The sequence below is a fragment of the Meles meles genome, chromosome 14 (assembly GCF_922984935.1).
Source record: "Meles meles chromosome 14, mMelMel3.1 paternal haplotype, whole genome shotgun sequence".
Taxonomy (NCBI): Eukaryota; Metazoa; Chordata; class Mammalia; order Carnivora; family Mustelidae; genus Meles; species Meles meles.
The window spans coordinates 24,811,219-24,833,455 of NC_060079.1; the positions used below are offsets into that span (position 1 = coordinate 24,811,219).

General features: G+C 39.4%; 1 protein-coding gene across 11 annotated transcripts in view; it reads right to left on the reverse strand.

Annotated features, from left to right (window-relative positions):
- SETDB2 (SET domain bifurcated histone lysine methyltransferase 2) overlaps nucleotides 1-22,237 on the reverse strand; it is a 98,170-nt gene that overhangs the window by 18,493 nt on the left and 57,440 nt on the right. For 7 of the 11 annotated variants that reach the window (XM_045978437.1, XM_045978436.1, XM_045978439.1 and 4 more), the window contains 3 exons: nucleotides 21,606-21,943; nucleotides 19,570-19,658; nucleotides 14,939-15,308 (listed from right to left, as the gene is read on the reverse strand). In XM_045978437.1, coding sequence (XP_045834393.1) covers nucleotides 15,089-15,308; nucleotides 19,570-19,658; nucleotides 21,606-21,943 — 647 coding nt within the window. In that variant the 3' untranslated portion in view covers nucleotides 14,939-15,088. Of the gene's footprint in view, nucleotides 1-1,685; nucleotides 1,794-7,332; nucleotides 7,455-14,830; nucleotides 15,309-18,207; nucleotides 18,986-19,569; nucleotides 19,659-21,605; nucleotides 21,944-22,237 lie in introns of those variants that run through there. The other 4 variants (XM_045978442.1, XM_045978440.1, XM_045978445.1 and 1 more) reach the window with 3 other exon arrangements.

A 22,237-nucleotide genomic window follows, 5' to 3' on the forward strand; every position in this document is an offset into this window, starting at 1 on the left:
TATTAAAGGGAATTCTCTTTGACTCAGCCATTTCACTTCTAGGAATATGGTGTACAGCACTGTTCAAACAAGTACACAGGATATGTGTAGAAAGATGTTTACTGCAGCATTAGTTGATTATAGTGAAAAACCAGAGTCGACTCATTATCCAGCAATAAGGGAATGGTTTCATGCATTCTGGTCTATCCCGTGGAATTCCATGGAGTCAGTAAAGAGGGTGCCACAGTCATATGCTTACAGTTTTAGGCACATGCCATGTCTTTCTTGCCTTCCCAACTTTTGCACATCCTGTTCCCTTTCCCTGAAATTCCTCCTTTCCCATCTTCATTACCCTCACTCCTCCCCAGCTAGGAAGGCTTCCTGGGCTCCACCTGCGCTAAGGTGCTTGATTGCTTGAGCGAACTGTGCTGACCCTTCTCAAAGTACATCAGGCTGTGTGGAAACTGCCCTCATGTATGTGTATGCCTTGTAAAGACTAAAGAAACGTTTGTTCCAGATCATAAACTGTACTGTGGTGGTGGGCATTATGTGCTCACACCTGCTATACCACTTGCTAAGCCATGAAGGGCTTTTCCTAGAGGAAGTCTACTGTCACAGAATCAACAGGGTAACTACTCTACACTCTGTCTTCCCAAGGGGAGCTGACCCAGGTCCAGGGGGGTTGATCCTGATTAATTATGGCCACTTCTAGCAACTAGAGCAGGTGTGGCCTCATTTAATTTTCAGAAGGGCTCTTATTCAATGCTTGGGGATGAACTTTTACTTTTTTTTTTTTTTTAAGATTTTATTTATTTATTTGAGAGAGAGAGAGAGCGAGCGAGAGAGAGCAAGAGAGTACAAGAGTGGGGTGAGGGGCAGAGGGAGAAGCAGACTCCCTGCTGGGCAGGGAGCCCAATTCAGAGCTCAATCCCAGGACCTAGGGATCATGACCTGAGCCGAAAGGCAGACACTTAACTGACTGAGCCACCCAGGCGCCTGGGATGAACTTTTTCTTTTACCAGATAGGAATAAGAAAGACGGACACTTCAGGAGTTGTCTGTGACCACCCTATGACCACAAGAGGACCAACTGATGTTGTGGACAGGATGACAGAAAGGAGGATGGACTCTTTTTTTTTTTTTTTTTAAGATTTTATTTTATTTATTTATTTATTTGACAGAGAGAGAGAGATCACAAGTAGGCAGAGAGGCAGGCAGAGAGAGAGGGAGAAACAGGCTCCTCACTGAGCAGAGAGCCTGATGCGGGGCTCGATCCCAGGACCCTGAGATCATGACCTGAGCCGAAGGCAGTGGCTTAATCCACTGAGCCACCCAGGCGCCCCAGGAGGATGGGCTCTTAATGACACCACTAAGCCACTAAATTGACCAACTCTGAAGCCAGTTTTCCCTCTGGCTAAGTAAGAAAATAAGCATCCTTTTTGTTAAAGCCAGTTTGAGTTGAGGGTCCTTCTACTTACAGCCAAAAGCATTCTAATGCATATCTACTCTACTGATGAAGTATATTGTAGCTCATTTTAAAATATTAATTGTTCCGTTGAATTTAAGTTTCCAATACAGGTCCTATGTCTTTCAGCTCTCCAAGATGTGTCTCTATCCCTGGTTTATCAATCAAGTAGACTTTCTTTTAGAGACATCCCCTTCAAGATCTGTTTATCTCATATGACTAATAAAATCATTTATACTTACCAACTTCCTTCCTCTATGGATTTCTTTCTTTACTGATTCCACATCAAAATTTCTGTCTTTATTACATGGATCAGTATCCTCACATTCCACAAGTGCTGAAGAGTACAGCTACAAATTGAGAAAACAAAAATTCACAATATGCACAAAGTACCACTGAAAGCTGCAAGTTAGAAAATGGTATCACAAAGTACTTACCAGGAGTGGAAGATGGATTGGGGTATAACAGTGACCACCTTTCGGGGTATGTAAGCAGATCACAAGCCACCGTGCTTTTCTCTGGAAGTGGCCCCAATCCCCAGGCATGTTTTATACTGCTTAACCCTGACCCCTAGTGGTTAAGTGAATGTGGTTGGGGCCCTGACCTGAAGCTGAGCCAACTGGACTCCCTATCCTGAGAGAGTGGAGTTGACTCTCAGCCACATGGTAGAGAGCAATCCAGTCTGCAAAGAGGAATACAGAAATGAGGACAAGAGAGGACAGAATGGGTTCCTAATGGCTTCCTAGTCACTGTTCTTAGACCTGCCTACATGCCAGCCTTCAGGAGCCATGAAATGCCTCTGCAGTCTGATTAAAAACCCACTTTTATGTTTAGGTTGCCTCAAGTTTCCATGTGCTACCTGAATCCAACCTATCTCTGAATTGAAGATCAACGTTACAGAATGAAATCACAAAGCAATCTACAGATTCAATGCAATTTCTATCAAAATACCAATAGCATTCTTCACAGAACTAGAGCAAAAAATACTGAAATTTGTATGGAACCACAAAGACCCCAAATAGAAAGCAGTCTTTGAGAAAGAACAAAACTGGAAATAGCACAATCTCAGATTTAAAGATACACTACAATGCTATAATAATTGAAACAGTCTGGTATGGCATAAGGATAGATGTATAGATCAATGGAACAGAATAGAAACCCCAGAAATAAATGCATGATTTTATAGCCAACTAATTGTTAACAAAGGAGACAAGAATACACAACAGGGGAAAGACAGTCTCTTCAATAAATGGTGCTGGGAAAACTGGACACACACATGCAAAAGGATGAAACTGGGGGGTGCCTGGGTGGCTCCGTTGGTTAAGCAGCTGCCTTCAGCTCGGGTCAGGATTCCAGGGTTCTGGGATCAAGCCCTGCATGGGGCTCCCTGCTCAGCGGGGAGGCTGCTTCTCCCTCTCCCTCCCCCTGTCTGCTTGTGCTTCCTCTCCATTTCTCTAATAAATAAAATCTTAAAAAAAAAAAAAAGGATGAAACTGGACCACCTTCTTACACCACATACAAAAATGAACTCAAAATGGATTAAAGACCTACGTGTGAGACCTAAAGCCATAAAACTTCCAGAAGAAAACACAGGGAGTAATCTCTTAAACATAGCCATGTGGTGCCTGGGTGGCTCAGTAGTTAAGCATCTGTCTTCGGCTCAGGTCATGATCCCGGGGTCCTGGGATCAAGCCCCGCATTGGGCTTCCCTTCTCCCTCTCCCCACTCCCCCTACTTGTGTTTCCTCTCTTTTTGTGTCTCTCTCTGTCAAATAAGTAAATTAAAAAAAAATAAACACAGTCATAACATTTTTGTAGATCTGTCTCCTCAGGGAAGGGAAATACAAGCAAAAATAAACTATTGAGACCATACCAAAATAAAAAGCTTTTGCATGGCAAAGAAAACCATCAACAAAATGAAAAGGCAACCTACTAAATGGGAGAAGATATTTGCAAATGACATATCTGATAAGGAGTTAATATCCCAAATAGATAAAGGACTTTTTGACTCAACAATAAAAAACCAAATAATCTGATTAAAAGTGGGCAGAAGACCCAAAAATTTTTTTTCCAAAGATGTACACATGGCCAACAGACATATGAAAGATCCTCAACATCACTCAACATTAGGGAAAAGTAAATCAAAACCACAATGAGATATCACCTCACACCTGCGAGAATGGCTAGTGTCCAAAAGACAAGAAATAACAAGTGTTGGTGAGGATGTGGAAAAAAAGGAACTCTCATGCACTGCTGGTGGGAAAGTAAATTACAGAGCCACTACGAAAACAGCATGAAGGGTCCTCAAACAACTAAAAATAGAATACCACACGATCCAGTAATTCTACTACTGGGTATTTACCCAAAGAAAATGAAAACACTGACTCAAAAAGATAGACTCATCTCTATATTTACTATAGTATTATTTATAAGAGCCAAGATATGAAAGCAACCTAAGCCTCCATTGGTAGAAGAATGGATAAAGAAGGTGTGGTCAAAACAGATAATCATATCAAAAAATGGGCAGAAGATGTGAACAGACACTTCTCCAATGAAGACATACAAATGGCTATCAGACACATGAAAAAAATGCTCATCATCACTAGCCATCAGGGAAATTCAAATTAAAACCACATTGAGATATCACCTTACACCAGGTAGAACGGCCAAAATTAGCAAGACAGGAAACAACGTGTGTTGGAGAGGTTGTGGAGAAAGGGGAACCCTCTTACACTGTTGGTGGGAATGCAAGTTGGTGCAGCCACTCTGGAGAACAGTGTGGAGATTCCTCAAGAAATTAAAAATAGAGCTTCCCTGTGACCCTGCAATTGCACTGCTGGGTATTTACCCCAAAGATACAGATGTAGTGAAAAGAAGAGCCACCTGTACCCCAATGTTTATAGCAGCAATGGCCACGGTTGCCAAACTGTGGAAAGAACCAAGATGCCCTTCAACGGACGAATGGATAAGGAAGATGTGGTCCATATACACGATGGAGTATTATGCCTCCATCAGAAAGGATGAATACCCAACTTTTGTAGCAACATGGACAGGACTGGAAGAGATTATGCTGAGCGAAATAAGTCAAGCAGAGAGAGTCAAGTATCATATGGTTTCACTTATTTGTGGAGCATAACAAAGAACATGGAGGACATGGGGAGATGGAGAGGAGAAGGGAGTTGTGGGAAATTGGAAGGGGAGATGAACCATGAGAGACTATGGACTCTGAAAAACTACCTGAGGGTTTTGAAGGGGCGGGGGGTGGGAGGTTGGGGAACCAGGTGGAGGGTAATAGAGAGGGCACGTATCGCATGGAGCACTGGGTATGGTGCAAAAACAATGAGTACTGTTATGCTGAAAATAAATAAATTAATTAAAAAAAAAGGTGTGGTGTATGTGTACACACACACACACACACACACACACACATACACACACACAGGAATATTACTCAGTCATAAAAAAGGAATAATATCTTGCCATTTGCAATAATATGGACAGACCTGGAAGGTAACATGCTAAGTGAAATGTCAGACAGAGAATGACATATACCATATGACTTCACTTATATGTGGAAACTAAAAATAAATGAAGAAAAAAGCAGAAACAGACCCATAAACAGAAAATAAACTGGTTGTTGCCAGAGAGGAAGGTGGGAAGGCACAGGCAAAAAGGGTGAAGGGGAGGGGGAGGTATAGGCTTCCAGTGAGTGAATGAGTAAGTCACAGGGATGACAGGCACAGCAAAGGGAGTATGTAGCATTGCTGTATGTAGACAGATGGCTGCGCTTGTGGTGAGCACGGCATGATGCATAGAGCAGTAGAATTACTCAATATGTTTACGCCTGAAACATGTAACATTGGGTGTCAACCATACTTCAATTTTTTATACTTCAGTGTTTTTTTAAAGAGTAGTAGAAAAAGGTAATGAAACAACAACAACAAATCCAGGGAAAAGCTTAACCCAAAGTTCTAGACCTCTACAGAAAAAAATTATTGAACATTTCTGAAATTCATAAAAGAAGACAATCACTGGAGACAGCCCATTAATGGATGGGAATACTCATATCATTTTTTTCTCAAATTCATCTATAAATTCAATGGGATCCCAGTTAAAATTTGTGTGAAACCTTGTAACACTGAAAAATAGCCATGGCTTATCATAAAATCATAGTAATTAAGACAATGTTGTACCAGCTTAGGGAGAGACAAAGTGACTGCTGGAACTAAATAGACCCAGAAACAGATCTGTGCACAAATATTACATTGTTAGCACACTGGATTAAGAGTGAGGATTCTAGAAGTTAGCAGCCTGGGTAAGAATCCTGGCTCAGGTACTTACTGCTGTGTGACCTTGGGCAAGTGACTTAACTTCTCTGTACCTCAGTACTTTCATCTTTAGTTTGGGCATAATAATGATACCTACCTTTTAGGGTTGTTTTAAGGATTAATAGTTTAATACATCTTAAGCTCCCAGAACATTACCTTATGCCTGGTGAATACTGAGTAATAATGATAATTATCATTATTATCCACTACAAATCAACGAGAAAAGAGCAGATTAGTCAATAAATAATGCTGGGAAAAATGGTTAATCATATAAAAAACAAAAAGGGAGATGCCTACTCTACAGAGTAGTCCAAATAAATTCCAGGTGGATTAAGAATCTAAATGAGAAAAGCCAAATTTTAAATTTTAGGGGAAAAAAGGTAGAACCTTAGTAAATGAAAGAATTTCGTAGGGGAAAAATCTTACAAATCATACAGGAAAATGATGAATTTAACTACATTATAAGCCTCTGACAGGAAAGCCACAAATTAAAAGCCAATGTATATAATAAAGCATCAGAATCTACTTATATACATATATAAATACATGTAAGCAAAGTCAATATCTTAAAGACAAAATGCAGTCTATGAACACAAGCCACAGAAGCATAAGCACAGCCAAATGAGGCATAATCACACTAATAATCTAGGAATGCAAACAAGAGACTGTTTCATATCCATCGGAGAGGAAAAAATTAAAATTTTATAATATCATGAATGGCAAGGAAGAGGAGAAAGGAATTCTGAAATAATGTGGAAGTCAAATTTGGTGCAATCCTTTTGGAGAGCAATGTGGCGCGTACAGTGAGGTGCAAAACACTCCCTGTGCCCTACACCAGAGAAACTCTCCCAGGAATTAGGGACCTATGCAAAGATGTTCATGACAGCTGGAGAGTTATATGAAAAAATTTGGAAAAACCTAAATGTTCATTCACATGAGAATAGTATTGACAGCGACAAAATGGAATTCTGTTAACATTTAAAATTAAAGACTTAAAAGTTATATTTATCACATGGATAAATCTCAATAGCCACAGAATTTGGATGAAATTCTACAAAGTCAAAGAACATGTAAAACAATATTTCTTGTTATAAGCACTTAAATATACATGGTGGGAATATAAAATCAAAAATACAAAATAATAAGAAACACCCAATCTGTGATGGCAATTATATCTGGAGGGATGGTGGGAGGGGAACAGAACTGGAGATCCCTTAACTGTCTGTGTTTTATTTCCTTAAAAAAAAAAATCAAGGTAAAGCAAATACAGTATGATTTGACAAATCTGGGTGCAATATCTATAGGTATTGATTATATTTGAAATATCTCATTAAAATATCTTTGAAAAAGCTTCTTCATAATTGTGTTTGCTCTGTTATAAATAAATCTAAAATTTAATCATAAGATCTGAAACAGTTTAAAAAGTTAGAAAAATTTAGATTCTCCAAATCCCCACTTAAAAGCACAATTCACGGCCAACTCGTCATTCTGTCTCCAAAGTACATTTATCTATTTTAGTATGTCCTTCCCTAAAACGACTCATGTGTTTTCAAGAAACTTACCAAACAATTTTCGTGAGCAGCTATATTCTCTGATTGTGCAAAGTATAGGACACTGTACTCGATGTCTTTGGGGCAAAGTGCACATGTCCTTTTTTCCATCTTTTCTGCAACCTGAAAGACACCTATAAGTAACATCCCTGATGAGAAATGGAAAAGTGGAATTTCTTGGTCTCTGTAACTCCTCCACCAGTCTTTAAGTAGAAGGCAGGGCACTTGTTTTTATGAGAGATTCTCAACTCCCAAAGAGGAAAAAAAAATGTACCCATGTGGAAAAGCAACTTATTGTGTACTTCTTAAATGGTTTAATACAAGGAAGGACAATAATGAATTCATTTAAAATGTCTAAACATGAAGAGAATTTTATTCAAGAAACACAACCAGGGGGTTCCTGGCTGGCTCAGTCAGAAGAGCATGTGACTCTTGATCTGAGCGTTCTGAGTTTGAACCCCATGTGGGTGTAGAGATTACTTAAATAAATACACTTAAAAAAAAAAAAAAAAGAAAGAAACACAACCAAGAATTTAAATACAAAGCTCTCAAAACACTGCCTTGGCAATACTAAACTTTCGATAATTATTATTATTGTCAATACAAATCAGTAAGAAAACAATGATGTGCTTAAGAAACAGTGCTCTGGTTAAGTGCCTATAAAAAAGTTTCAGATCCCTGTATCATAGTATATTCAAAAATAAATTTTGAGTGAATTTAAGAAGTAAATGAGCAAGGTGCTTTAATTTAAATGCACTTTAATCTAGCATGATAGTGAGAGAAAGATATATAAAGGCAGAAAATCAATTTTTTTTTTAAAGAAATGAATAGAAGAAAAGAGAGGAACCTAAGAGAAGGAGAGCTAGAAAGAAAAGGAAAGAGACGAAAAAGAAGTCACTTGTTTTAACAACCCCTGGGGATATCATTGTGGGGTAACCTTCTCTAACCTATTAGTTTGCTATTAACTTGGCTATAAGCATCCATTTAACAACTTGTTTGCTCTTTCCAATGCTTATCCTCTTATTGATTTGGTTTTCTGTAGAGCACAATTCTGCTTTTAATCATAAACTTTTTTTTTTTTTTTTTAAAGATTTTATTTATTTACTTGACAGAAAGAGATCACAAGTAGGCAGAGAGGCAGGCAGAGAGAGAGAGGGAAGCAGGCTCTCTGTTGAGTAGAGAGCCCGATGCGGGACTCGATCCCAGGACCCTGAGATCATGACCTGAGCCGAAGGCAGCGGCTTAACCCACTGAGCCACCCAGGTGCCCCTAATCATAAACTTTTAGTTTTGAAACAAAGATTTATTTTACCATTTATTGGTGAGAGTTTTAAATTTAGAGGAGGCTAATCACTTACAGGGTTCCTAGAAGTTCTTTTTATTATCCAAAGTATAAGATCTCTGGTGTCTCTGTGAAATTAGATCGTGCATTGCATGAAATCTCAAGACTGCACTTTGGAGCAGCATTTATCTCACATTCAGATGAGTTTCTTCTTTAATTTCTATTTCCTGGATGTGGGTCCTAACTAGTAGGGATACAAATTTGTAGTTCTTCTGCTCCCCACCAACCATAAAAAAGGGGAGAGACTGAGAGAAAAATCCTCAAATGAAATGAAACTAGCTAGCTGCTTCATTTCATTCATTCTGAATCCTCACCAATTTGGGAGCACCTCTTGTAGGACAGTCATTTCGCTGGGCACTCTAGACCAGTGCTGTCCAACAGAAACTGTAATGTGAATCACAAATGTGAGCCACAGCTCAAAAATTTCTAGGGGCCTCGTTGTGGTGGTGGGGGGGGGGGGAATTAATGTTAGTAACATGTTTTATTCAACCAAATATCTCCAAAATATGATGCTTTTAACATTTAATCAATATAAAAATTAGTTCATTCTTCAGTATGGAGTCTTTAAAACCCAGTGTACTTTGTACTTATAGTTGTGTCTTAACTGAATAAACCACATTTTTAAGAGCTCCACAGCCATGTGTAGGGACTGGCTACTGTAGGGAATAGCACAGCAGAGGATCTAAAGAAATAGGAGACAGAATTATTGCCTGCAAGGGGCTAACAAAATAACAGAACAAATGCCACAAAGTAATATAACTGCTGGGTGGAAAATGCCATACATGCTATGGATCCAGGGGAGGAAGTTCTTCCGTGGGAGGGAGTGTTGTCAAGGACATGGGCCTTGAGCTGCTATAACTGGAGACAGAGAAAGCGAAGAGGGTTTGGGAGGAACTGGAGACATAAGTAGTGATGTGGGAACTGGCCAAGAGGTTTGACCAGGAGGCAGAAAACCAGTCAGGCTGAGAAGGAGAGTCTGTGCAGAGGAAGCTGGAAAAGAATTTGAGAAACAGATGGTGAAAGACTGCCAGGAAGGATCTGGGAGCAGGGGAATAACATGATGAAAGAGTTGCTTTAAACAACTAAACTTCAGTAAAAAAGGAAAAACAAAAAGAGGGTGGAGTAAAAAAGGATATTACAAAGCTGTCAGACAAAGAGACAATCAATGTGTATGCTTTTCTTGGTCTAAGTAAATCGAATTGTGGGGGAAAGAAAAGAGTTGTTTTAAGCTCAGTCTCCATACATGAAGAGAAATACTATGCTCCTGAGTAGGAAGACTACACATTATAATGCTGTCAGTTCTTCCCCAAACAAGTTAAGGTTTAATGTCATTTCAATTTAAATCCCAAGAAGGTTAAAGGAATTGAAAAAAAGAAACGATTATTTGGAAGAATAAAAGGGCATGGACTGTGAAGAAAACTGAAAAAAATGCAAGGGTATCTGCCTATTCGATTTAGAACCGTATTATTAAAGATACAACTAGGACAGAAGAGTAGATGATGACTACATCAAGAGACAGGACAACAAAGTGCAGAGAGAAGTACAACATAATCTATAATTATGAATTTAACATACCGTAAGGTGGCATTTGTATTTCTTCTCTGGCATTGATATCCTCAGCCCATTTTCTACTAGGTTATTCACTATTTTCTTATTGATTTTTGAGCTTGTTATGTATTCAGGATGACCATTTGTTATATAGTGGTCTTTTAATTTTGTTATAATGTTTTATGACATACAGAATGTTTAAATGTGTTATTTGATGAAATTATATCAATCTTTTATTTTATGGTTTCTACTCTTGGGTGAAGGAGATATAACTTAGGAAAAAACCTCTATTTTCTTCTAAAATATTATTCTTATATTAAATGTTAATGTGTAAGTTATTTTATTATAAAGTCTGTGATGAGGATCTAACTTATTTTCATAGTGGTTAGCCACAGATTTTAATCTCCTTTTCTTTTTTTTTTTTTTTTTTTTTTTTAAAGATTTTATTTATTTATTTGACAGAGAGAGAGATCACAAGTAGGCAGAGAGGCAGGCAGAGAGAGAGGAGGAAGCAGGCTCCCCGCGGAGCAGAGAGCCTGATGCGGGGCTCGATCCCAGGACCCTGAGACCATGACCCGAGCCGAAGGCAGCGGCTTAATCCACTGAGCCACCCAGGCGCCCCTAATCTCCTTTTCATATATTTAATTATTATGTATGTTTAGGTTTGTTCCTATACTTCTATTTGTTCCATTGATCACTTCCTCCTCCAATACCACACTTTATAATTTCCAATGCTTTATCATATATATTAATATTTGACAACATAATACTCCATCCTAGATGAAAATCAGAAAAAATCCCAATATTTTATTCACTTCAGTCCCAAAATCTATTTTGAAAAAATACTATATTCTTATTTTAAAGGACACACAAGCAGGACATGAAAATTTGTAAAGCACGGGCTTAAAAAAAAAAAAGCATCAGACAATTAGAAGGATGGAATAAAAATCCCTAATAAAATAATATGATAACATCTGACAGGCATGCAATGCTTCTTGTTGTATAAGAGCTAGACAATTTTGCACAGTGTTATCCTTTCATTGTGCAAAACAGGGCTTTCAGACCAGTATCTGGCTGAGCTGGGAGGCTGTGGATACGTGAACATGGCCCCCTGTGTTTGCTCTGGGGCATCTGAGTTGTACTCCCAAGTCCACAAGCTTCTAGGGTTTTGGCACCTGGAAGTAAATGTGGTAGTAGCAACACTGCTGCCTTCTGACCTACAGTATTTTTTCTCCTGCTGATGGACAGAAACCCAAAGTGGGGCACACAGGCTCCCCCTAATGGCTTTTCCTTGGTAAAACATCTTTTCATCATAGCTCCCTAAGAGCTCTTCTACCTTGTTCATTCTTCCAGACTAGAGGATGCACAGAACTCGCTGCAGCTGGGGGAATCACATTAGAGCCTTTTACACAGACAGACATCCCCCACTTACCTGAATGTTTTCTATGCGTTATCTGAAACTCCTGGACCACATACACTTGGATAACTGATACTCCTCACCTTCAGAATTCGGGGACTGTACAGATTTAGACAGTGAAGTAAGACAGGTGTATTATGGGGGCTGGGGCATTTTAGGGAAGAGTCCCTTGGTCTCTATCAGCAGCTGACACCAAGAATAATGAAGAACAGCAGGGCTCCCTGTGGTGCTTCTACTGTGTCTAGCAGACCTAAGGACACACAGAGACTGATCTAACAAGAATTCTCAAAAAATGAAACTGGTAGCCAAGAAAAGTTCTATAGAATGAAGCTGCAGAAAAATGACAGGCTGGGAACACATGAACTATGACTAACTCAAACCCACACAGTGAATCTCAGGTCTCTCCAGGTCCACCTCCACCCGGGAAGGGATTGCTAATGCCACAGCCTCTGCAGAGTTATCAGAGGTATCTTCCAAATATTCCTCTTCCCAGATATGGTCCTAAAGCCCACCAGACAAGGGCAATCCAGTGAGCACAGAATCTGGAGTAGCCAGATAGGACAGCCAAGAAACACACTTCACCATTAAATAAGTGGATGATGGAAGGAGAGTCACTAATCCTATAATTCCATTTACAATCCCTTTCTGACAGGGTATGATTTATGTCCTGGACTGGCAATCAATTGATGGCGCTGGCTTGGAAATTTCTTCCTCTTTTCTTCTTTGATCAACTCAACTTTTATTGCAGCTTACTATTTTAGTACTTCCATTAGATATCAGATAAGTGGGAGAAGTCAATTTTATCACTGAGTCCAGTGACTGTACACCTGAAATGGATAAAGACCAAAACAGGAGGAGTAGACATAACCTAGACACTTGGTAATGAACTTAGAAAAAAATGGCTTCATCAGATTGTCCCTGGATGATGTGACTGTATATAACTTTGGAGGAAGTGTGTACGTATTTGGGAGAGCCAGAGAACACTACTGGGGACAGCTTTAGAATGTATAAACAGGAATAAGGGTGTGTGTGTTGCAGGAGAGGAGCAGTGGACAGCCAAGGAGTAGGGTGTTCAGTGGACTTCTTTAGAATCACCTAACTTATAGTCACAAACAGGGATGATTCTCAGCAGACATGTTTGTACTATGGGACTTCATTTCCCTAGGCACAGCTGATAGTCCCATAGGACCTACCTGCCCAACTCTCAGATATACAGAACTCAGAATAGAAGATTTTAGTTCAGACTGGGCTGGTTTCCCTCCTGTGAAAGACCTTCTCCATCACCAGGAGAAAAGAAGCCAAGCTCCTTAGTGGTACATACAAGCCCATTCATTCCTTCCGCAAATTCTTAGTAAGAACCTATTATGCACTACACATAAAATAGAGAATGAGATGAGAGTTTCAACTCTCAAGGAACTTACATTCTAGTAATAGAGACAGACAAGTATTTCTCCTGCTAGCCATAAGTGCTATGAAAAAAATTAGAGCAGGGAAAGGAGGTAGAGTGTCATGATGGTGGTAGGGTGCTCTCTTAAATAGGATGGGCGTGCAAAGTTGTGGAGGATACATTTGAGAGAGACTTGAATTATGGTGGGGAACTGAGAAATGGGAGGCAAAAAGAAAGAGCCCAGAAAGGGATAGGTCTGGGGGCTTGGTGGACCCATAAGGCAGTAAGGTATGGCAGAGTCATCAAGACAGTCAGGGAGAGGATCAGATCAGGACATGGGGTACACTGTAGGCCACAGAGATCATTCTGAAGGTAATGAGAGACTATTGAAGGCCTGAGTAGGAGAATCACATTTGCTTTTTGTTTTTTAAAGATCATTTTGGCTCCTGTGCAGTCTTGTCTATATGAGATGTTAGAGTAGGAGCCAGACCAATACTCTAGGCAGGAAATGGGAGATGGTGCATTGGGGCTTGGATGGCAGCACAGGTGAGAAGTGGTCAGGCTCAAGATACATTTTGAAAACTGAACTGACCGGTTTGATTCATGCATTAGATGGGAAGTGAGGAAGAAAGGCACTGAGGCCTGTGCTAAAGGTACTGGCTGAGCAACTGGATGAATGCAAGGGGTAAGGCTGGTGGATGAACAGGTTGGAATATGTGGGTATATGCAGGAAAATGAGAATTTTCTTTGGGACACTTCTTTGAGACAGTTTGAGATTATTCTAGGCATTGATGAAGTTGGTTATACCAGTCTGGAGTTTGGGGGAAAGGTCAGGATAGAACCTCATCTCCAGTAATATCCTGTAGATAACACTAGCTGAATGAAAACATGCAACTGCTTGACTTGTGGTTGCCATGTGCCACTTTGGGGCTGGTGCCTTTTTGTGTCATCACCTCTGTATACAACACCCTTTCAACCTACCTGTGGTTGACTCTTGTCCTTTAAAACTAAGGGCATCAGTGCCTCCATAAAGCTTTCCCAAAACACCAGGCTGAGTTAGAAACCCCTCATCTGAGACTTTGTGGTTCTTACCAGGTCATCTGCAAGCTGCCTTTTCGATCCTCGAAGATGGGGTCTGCCTAACTCCTCTCTCTATCCCTAGCTCTGAGCCCTGCCACACAGTAGGAGCTCTACACCTATTTGAGTGAAGGGATGTCCAGGCTCATAAGACTGTTACCTTATGCACAAAGAGGGCTGCTGAGGATTTGAACTACTAAATGGAAAGGAGTGGATGGTTCCAAGGAGTCACATTCTCTGGAAGAACTTTCCCAACTGCTTTCTGGGACCCACCTGACCACTTTTTTTTCAAGAAGTGAAGACCACTTCTTTACTACTTCTTTCCTACTTCTCCCATGCCACTTCTCTGGCAACAGTCTTAGGAGTGGGTGGACTGTACAAGCAGAGTAAACCCCCACCCGAGTTTATGTCTACTTCCCTTGATGTCTCTATCCCCAGTGGAGTAGGACAATAGGAATGGGTGTTCCATCAGCAGTGGGAAAAGTAAACGGAAGACACACCTTTTGCAAGTGAAGCACTGGTCAGTGGTCTGGGCGCACAGCCCCCTGCGGAATTGCACCCAGGACCGCGGGAGGTGAACGCAGACTAACCCCATTCACAGCAGTGCGGCAGGGGCTCGGGAGGCGGGCTGGTGTGGAGGGCAGCAGCCAGCGAGCAGGCCGGGACCCGCCCTGTGGTTGCGGGGACACAGCACCCCCACCTCAGCGCGCGCGCACGAGATGCACTGGGGCGGTACTCACCGGTGGGGTGGGGGAGCTGGTCCCGGGTGTCGCGGGCTTCGGACAAGGTGGCTCCGTGGGCTGACTTGGCCAAGGAAGACGACACTTGGTCCATGGCTGCGACCTCAGCGGCTGCCCGACGGAGGCGCGCAGCGCCTGCACTTCCGGAAGTTCGCAGGCGGCTGCAGAGTTTCGTTTTCGTAAAAGCTACGATGACCCATTTCCCCTAACCAGGGGAAGTTCAGGGCGGGAGACACGGACGGTTTGCAGACGGAGTTCTCATTCAAAATGGAGCTCGTATCTTCTACAGATCCGAGTCTGAATCTGATTTTTTTTTTTTTTTTTTTTTTTTAATATGCAGGCGATCGCCACCCTGCCCAGACTTTTCCTCTTCAGATGGGGAGGAAAGGTAGCCCAAACCCCTGGGATCAGCTGGAGAAGTGATTGCTCTTCTGAAGGATTACCCATTTCTTCTAAATTGTATAACATCAAGTTTGGCCTAAATAGGTATGTCATAAACGTAGGCAGATTTAACTAACTATAATTCCAGTTGTGAGTCACAAATCTTTATTTAGCACCCATGGGGTACACAGCACCATACAAGACGAGGTTTTCAGTGCATGTAACAAAATATACATGTAGAGAACACAAATGCATATAATTACAAATAAAAAAACTGTTTTGGAAAAGCAGCATATAATAGTTGGTGGTTTGCTGAGGAAATAAAGGGAACTTCTTGCATTTTGAGGTCTTATTATTTTTGTATTTTGAGTTTTTTTAATTTTTAATTTTTAAAAATATTTTATTTATTTTACAGATAGAGATCACAAGTAGACAGAGAGGCAGGCAGAGAGAGAGAGAGAGAGAGAGGAGGAAGCAGGCTGAGCAGAGAGCCTGATGTGGGGCTGGATCCCAGGTCCTGGGATCTTGACCTGAGCAGAAGGGAGCCACCCAGGCGCCCCGAGGCTTTTTTTTAAAGGGATGAAAGGAAAATCGGGGACAGCATTAAAGAGAAATAATATATAAAAAGATAACTTGGGTAGTCTCGACAAATATAGAAATGGATTAAAGAACCGAGTCCAAAGGGGAAATAAAAGCAGACTTCAGCAGCCAAGTTTCTGCCCTTCAGTCAGCCAAAACAAAGCACTAAAAGAGACAATTAGAGATTGATAGCTCAGCTCGGTTATGATGTGGCACTTGAAGAGACCCATCTCCCACTCTCAGATTTTAATCTCAGCCTTTTATAGTGTTCTACTCTTAGGTATGAGTAGATTGCCAAAATCAAAAACTGAGGAAAGCCTATAACATCAAAGACAAAGACCAAAGGAAACATACACGGAAAACAAGAAATAAACCTTCGAGGCTGTAAAACATGCAGGAAGAATATAGATAGGAATGCATGTGTGTACACACACATAAACCTACACAATACACATCATGGTATTTTCAAAGAGATAAGATACTGAAACCATGAACCCAAAATAGGATGCTGTTAAAGAAATCCAGAGAAGAAAAAAGAGCTCTAGCAATTAAGAATATGAGACAAGAAAAATAAAGCATAACTGACATACTGGAAGTTTTTTTTTTTTTTTAAAGATTTTATTTATTAGACAGAGAAAGACACAGCAAGAGAGGAAACACAAGCAGGGGAGAGGGAGAAGGAGGCTTCCCAACAAGCAAGAACCCCAATGCGGGGCTCGATCCCAGAACTCTGGGATCATGACCTGAGCCGAAGGCAGATGCTTAACCAACTGAGCCACCCAGGTGCCTCCATACTGGAAGATTTAAATTGAGAAAATCTCCCAGAAAGCACAGCAAACTGAAAGCTGAAAATAAAGAGAAAATTTGGGGCATGTGGCTGGCTTAGTTGGGAGAGCATGCAACTCCTGATCTCAGGGTTGTAAGTTTGAGCCCCACACTGGGTGTAGAGATTACTTAAATAAATAAGTAAACTTGGAAAAAAAATCATAACTCTTTAAAAAGAGAAAGAGAGAGAGAGAGAGAGAGAAGATTAGAGAGCCAATCCTGGAAGTCTAACAGCTGAATAAGAAGAATTCTATAAAGAAAGAAAGAATGAACACATGAGGAATAGTAAAAGAAATGGTTCAAGATAATTTCCCTGAATTGAAGGACAAAGATTTCAGATTGAAAGCTCTTCACCCGGGATGAAGGATGAAGATGGACCTTACCAGAAACAGAACACTGGGACAAAGATAATTCTGTCAGCTTCAAGAGATATAAAAACTGAAAGATAAAGAACAGAATGACATCTGACTTCAGTAGTCATCATGGATGCCAGAAATCAGACCATTTTCAGATTTCATAGCAGCAGCATCAGAAGCTAGCAGAAGCCTTCAAAATTGTATTATGGAGGTTACTCAAGAATTCTATATCCTGAAAAAATAGCTATCAAGTGTAAGGGTAAAATAAAATGTTCAAACATGCAAGGTCTTAAAATAGTTACCCCTCAATTTTCCTTTTCAAAAACAACTGGAAGATGTCCTTTACCAATAAGTGGGAGAAAACCGAGGAAAAGAGAAATAATGGAATTTAACTGGACAGATCTGACATAAAAGAGACAAAGGGAATCTCTAGCACACTGATGGACGGTGACAGCTGTGAAGCAGATCAAGATGTCAGGATTTATGCACAAAAATATTTCCCATTACTTACCAAGTATCTTCACTTTCAGTGTACAGCCTAAAATTCCTACATCTTTAATGTGAATAAATGGACTTAACTTTTCTCATCTGAGTAGGCTTTTAGGTTATACCTTTTGCTCCTTTTCCTAGTTCCTGGGTTTCCCACTCTCTAAAACAATTTCAAGTTAAATTTTCATCTAGTTCAATATTTTTAAGCAATTAAATTGAGTCCAAACTTAGAAGAGGGTTTTATTTGAACAGTAACCAAACTAAACCCAGAAACGAGTATAGAAAAAAAAAATGACCTAAAACCTCTCAAAAGCCAGAACTACTTTTAATTATTTTTTGAGCTAATATTCCTCTTCGGGTTCCAAGGGGGAAGTTAGGCAGCCAAATGTACAACTTTGTTATGGATAAAATTAGTTTTGATGCTTGGAGATTCCCAGTCCCTTTTCCACTCCATAATCAGGGCTGGGTAACCTATAGCGGAGTGTAACTCCTTTTTTCTCTACAAAAGCAATTTACACATCATACCCAGGAGAATCCGAGAAGCTGTTCCAGACTTTACAAACTCAATGAAATTGGTTTGTTTTGTTTTGTTAAGTGAAAACTCTTGCCCAGTACAATCCCTTCTAGAGGGCCTAAGTAAGCCAAGTCTGACTAGTTTCTAAGTTTTCTTCTCTTATGGCTCTCCTTTACCTAGAACAAAAATATTCCAATTCCTCCAAGTTTCTATTCCCTCTTTTCTTGTCTGTGTTTGAACTGGAATAGTAAGGAGAATAGGTAGAAAAGAAGTTCCATCTCAAAGAGTGCCAAAACCCTTCCTCTTAGCACTCAAATGGTTTGATGAGACAGAGTTGCATGCAGCCAGAGCTTCTCCAACTACTGTTAAAATACTTGTAAGTAAAATGCGTTAAGTTAGTTCTTTCCTATTCCTCAGGTTATGTTGCCCACCTTCTGGCTCATAATGGTAAATTATTTGCCAAGAATTAAACATAGATTTTGTAGGTAAAGATGTGAAATTTGGCCCTTTGGGGGCATAAGCTCAAAGATAATAATCACAAAAGTAAATAAGAACTGAATTCTATTGTAACATTTGTTTCTCTTAATATATAATTTGCAAATAAGTTACAAACTGTATAATGGTATTTCATATAAAATATACACTTCCATCCCACTCCTGTAAAGTTAAACAGCAGAAAGGATAAAGAGAGAGCCTACGTGTATGAAAATGTCCTTATTTTGTTCCTAGCATTTCTAAGTCATACAAATGAATTCCCTGACAAGGGTAAACTGAAAAGAATGCTCTTGATAGATCACAACCTAAGTTAATTCCACTGATGACTGAAGGTTCTCTTACATGGCTCTAGTTGCAGCATGAAAAGCTAATCTCATCAACAGGCATTAGCTACAGATTTATAATATTTTCTTCCTACACTTATTAACTCCACACTGGCAAAGGATTTCTTTCTCAGGCATAGTCCCAGCTTCATACCCATAATCCCATGTTAGTTCTGTTCTTGCTTTCACATACCTAGAAAGTAGAAATTAAAAAGCAAACATAAATTACTCTGAGTAACTACCAAGTGAATCAAACTTGAATATTTCAATTTATTAACATTACAACCCTTCAAAAATCTGGTTTCTTCTATCCCCCCCCCCCCCCCGCCCCAGTTAGGCATGCTCTTTTATTAAGAATAATCATTTGAGTTTTATTTCAAGTCTACCAAAATCTTAAGTAAGAAACCTGTCAACATACACAAGAAAGGCAGTGTTTAGTAAACAGTGGAACCCAGTGATGTGATGATGTCTGTGGTATGAGGCCTATGGTGTGACAGCTGGAGGCAGTTCTTACTTAAAGGAGATGTAGCATTTTCCATCATTTATTCCCTGAACTGAACTGGGTCAGAACTGATATCTTTGTCCTTTTGGGCATTAATTCTCCGGGAAATAAGGACTGAAATTTTAGCTGTTTAAAATTTTATTGGCTATGAAGTTTGGGACAAATGAATATTTTAGGGTAGCAGATATTAGGGGCTATCACACATATTTCTAAAAATATTTTTCTATTGTTATTTTTCACAATTTCAAAATTAAATCACATAAAAAATTTCAAACCTGTTGGTGAAGAACGCCACCAATGGAAAGTTTCTGTCACGTGTTTCTACAAAAACATTCTGTACCAAAAGATTTGGGCAACAACTATGCTGTTAAAATAAATACATAAATAAACACAGAGGTTAGATATAGCAAAGAATTTGATACCTTGTTTTTGAAACATTAAAATACCATTCTAACACATCTTACTTATTTTTGTTTCTTTCCCTTTTTTGCTGACCTACACTGTAAAATATCACAGACTGTGATTTTTTAATAGTAGGAACTCAATCAGAAAAGCCTTCTTCTGACATTCTTACCTTGCTGGTAGAAATGCAAAATGGTACAAACTTCTATAGAAGATAATGTATCAATTTTATCATTATTATGAATGCATTTATCCTTTGATTCAGCAATCCTATCTCCAAGACTGTATTCCACAGATATATCTGTACATGTATCTATGTGTTTGATTATTCATGAAGCACTGTTTTTAATAATAAAACATTATCATTCTAAACCATTTAGAAACAACCCAAATGTCTGTCCAAAGAACACTGGTTAAATGAACTCCGGTATATCCAAACTATGGAATTCTATGTAGCTATAAACAAAAACAAACAAACACAAAATGAAGGGCTCTCTCTGTGTACTGATATGGAAAGATCTCCAGAGTATATTGTTAATTTAAAAAGCAAGGCACAGAACAGTGACTATAACACGCTTTTATGTAAGAAAGGGGGGGAGAAAGAATATATATATATACGTGTGTGGGGACAAGGTGAAAAGAGGGATAGTTAAATTTTAGTTTTTTTTTTTTTTTTTTTAACCAGAAGAAAAAAGGTTAATACGAAGAATATATGTAACTGAGTTTTACATCATTGTCAAACAGACCCTCCAGAAAGGGAACATATGTAAGCAATTGATGCCTCTGCTGAACACAACCATTAGTTACCTTTGCTCAAGGCTCCTAACATGATACTATTTTATTCAATTACCACCATTCCAATATTGTTGCCTACTGCCCACTAGCACCTACCTCTACACATTCATCTATGCCGGATTCATAAGAGACCAAATCCTTGCAATACTCCTTGAACATGTCTGCCACCATTCAATTTCAATGACAACTTCCTGTCCATACATTTTTTTCAATTGGGCTGGTAACCTTTACTCATGGTGCCTACCGTGAGTGGAGGCAGGCTTGGAGCTACCTTGAAACAGAATTTTGTTCAGCTGTATGTATGTATTCTGAATGTCTTTTTGTTTCATGTATTCATTTTATTTCTATTTTTAAATCATGAATGTATTTTCTATGTAAAAAAAATAAAAGGAAGGAAAGAAAGAAAAAAGAAGGAAAGGAAGGAAGAGAGAAAGAAAAAAAATCCTATTTTTTCCTCCTCTAAACAAGAGACTAGCTCAGGTGGTATGCTGACTGGGAGGGTAAAATCAAACACATTGTTATGGTGCAGCCACTTTCAACATAACTGACTTTTGGAAATAAAGCCATGACAGTCCTTTGCTGGGGATCTTTCTTTAATGGCTCTCCAGACATGTTTAATGGCTCTCGACATGTTTGGCAATAGCACAAAAGCAGTCAAAGTGGAAGAAAGAACAGCAGCTGGGGGACAGAAGAAGAAAGTAAAGGATTCTATTTCTCGTTAACCAAGTATCCTCCTAACTAAGGGGAAAAGAAACGAACGAAATAAACAGACCACCTAGCAAGGAAAAGCTCTTTGTTTTTCAAGATTTTCTGACCTCAGGTGGGTGGGGTCGGGGGTGGGGAGGGGGAATGATGGATATTAAGGAGAGCACCTGTGGTGAGCACAAGGTTTTGTATGTAAGTGATGAATGACTAAGTTGAGAATAATATTGCACTGTATGCTAACTGGAATTTAAATTTTTTATTTGAAAAAGAAAAAAAGATTTTCCAACTTCAGAATCTTTTTCTCTTCTGATGGCAGGTGAACTACATATGATTGCACATAAATTTTAAACCATTCAAAGTAGCACAGAAAAAAAAGTTTAGAAATGTGAATCTCAGCCCATATACTCACATTAAGGAAGCGGCCCACATTCCCTTCTTTTGTGGCATCCAATAAGAACATGTTCCCTTTATTGAACTTCTTTAGAGAATCAGGTGAAATATTTTTGGTTTCACTTGGGAACTCTTTTTCACAAAAGACTTGATGATTTTGATATGCTGGAGTTTCTTCTTGGAGCTTTTGCATTTGAGCCTTGAGCTCCTTTGTAATATTCAGTTTATCCAATGTGGTTGCTTGGTTACATGTGCCCCCTGATGGAGTCTCTTCTCTACATTTAGTTATATCTATCACATCTGATTCAATCAGCAGATTGTCTTCAAAGTCTTTAACTTGGTAGGAGCTTGAATCCTCTAATAAATATTTTGGAAGGAAGTGTCAGCAAATATATTTGTTGATCAATAGTCCTGTGATTAACATACTAATTAAAAGCTAGTTGCTTTATTATTACTAATCCTTACAATATATGAGGGTAGACATTACTCCAATTTTACAAATGAAAACTGAGCCTTTGAGAGGGTAAGAGATTCACCTGACCTGTAATATAATGAGAAGTGGGGTAAGAAACCCAGAAGAGTCTCAAATGTTTGAGAAATGTCTGGTTCCAGGTCTGTCTTCTTCCTACTACCTTTTTACTAATGTACCTA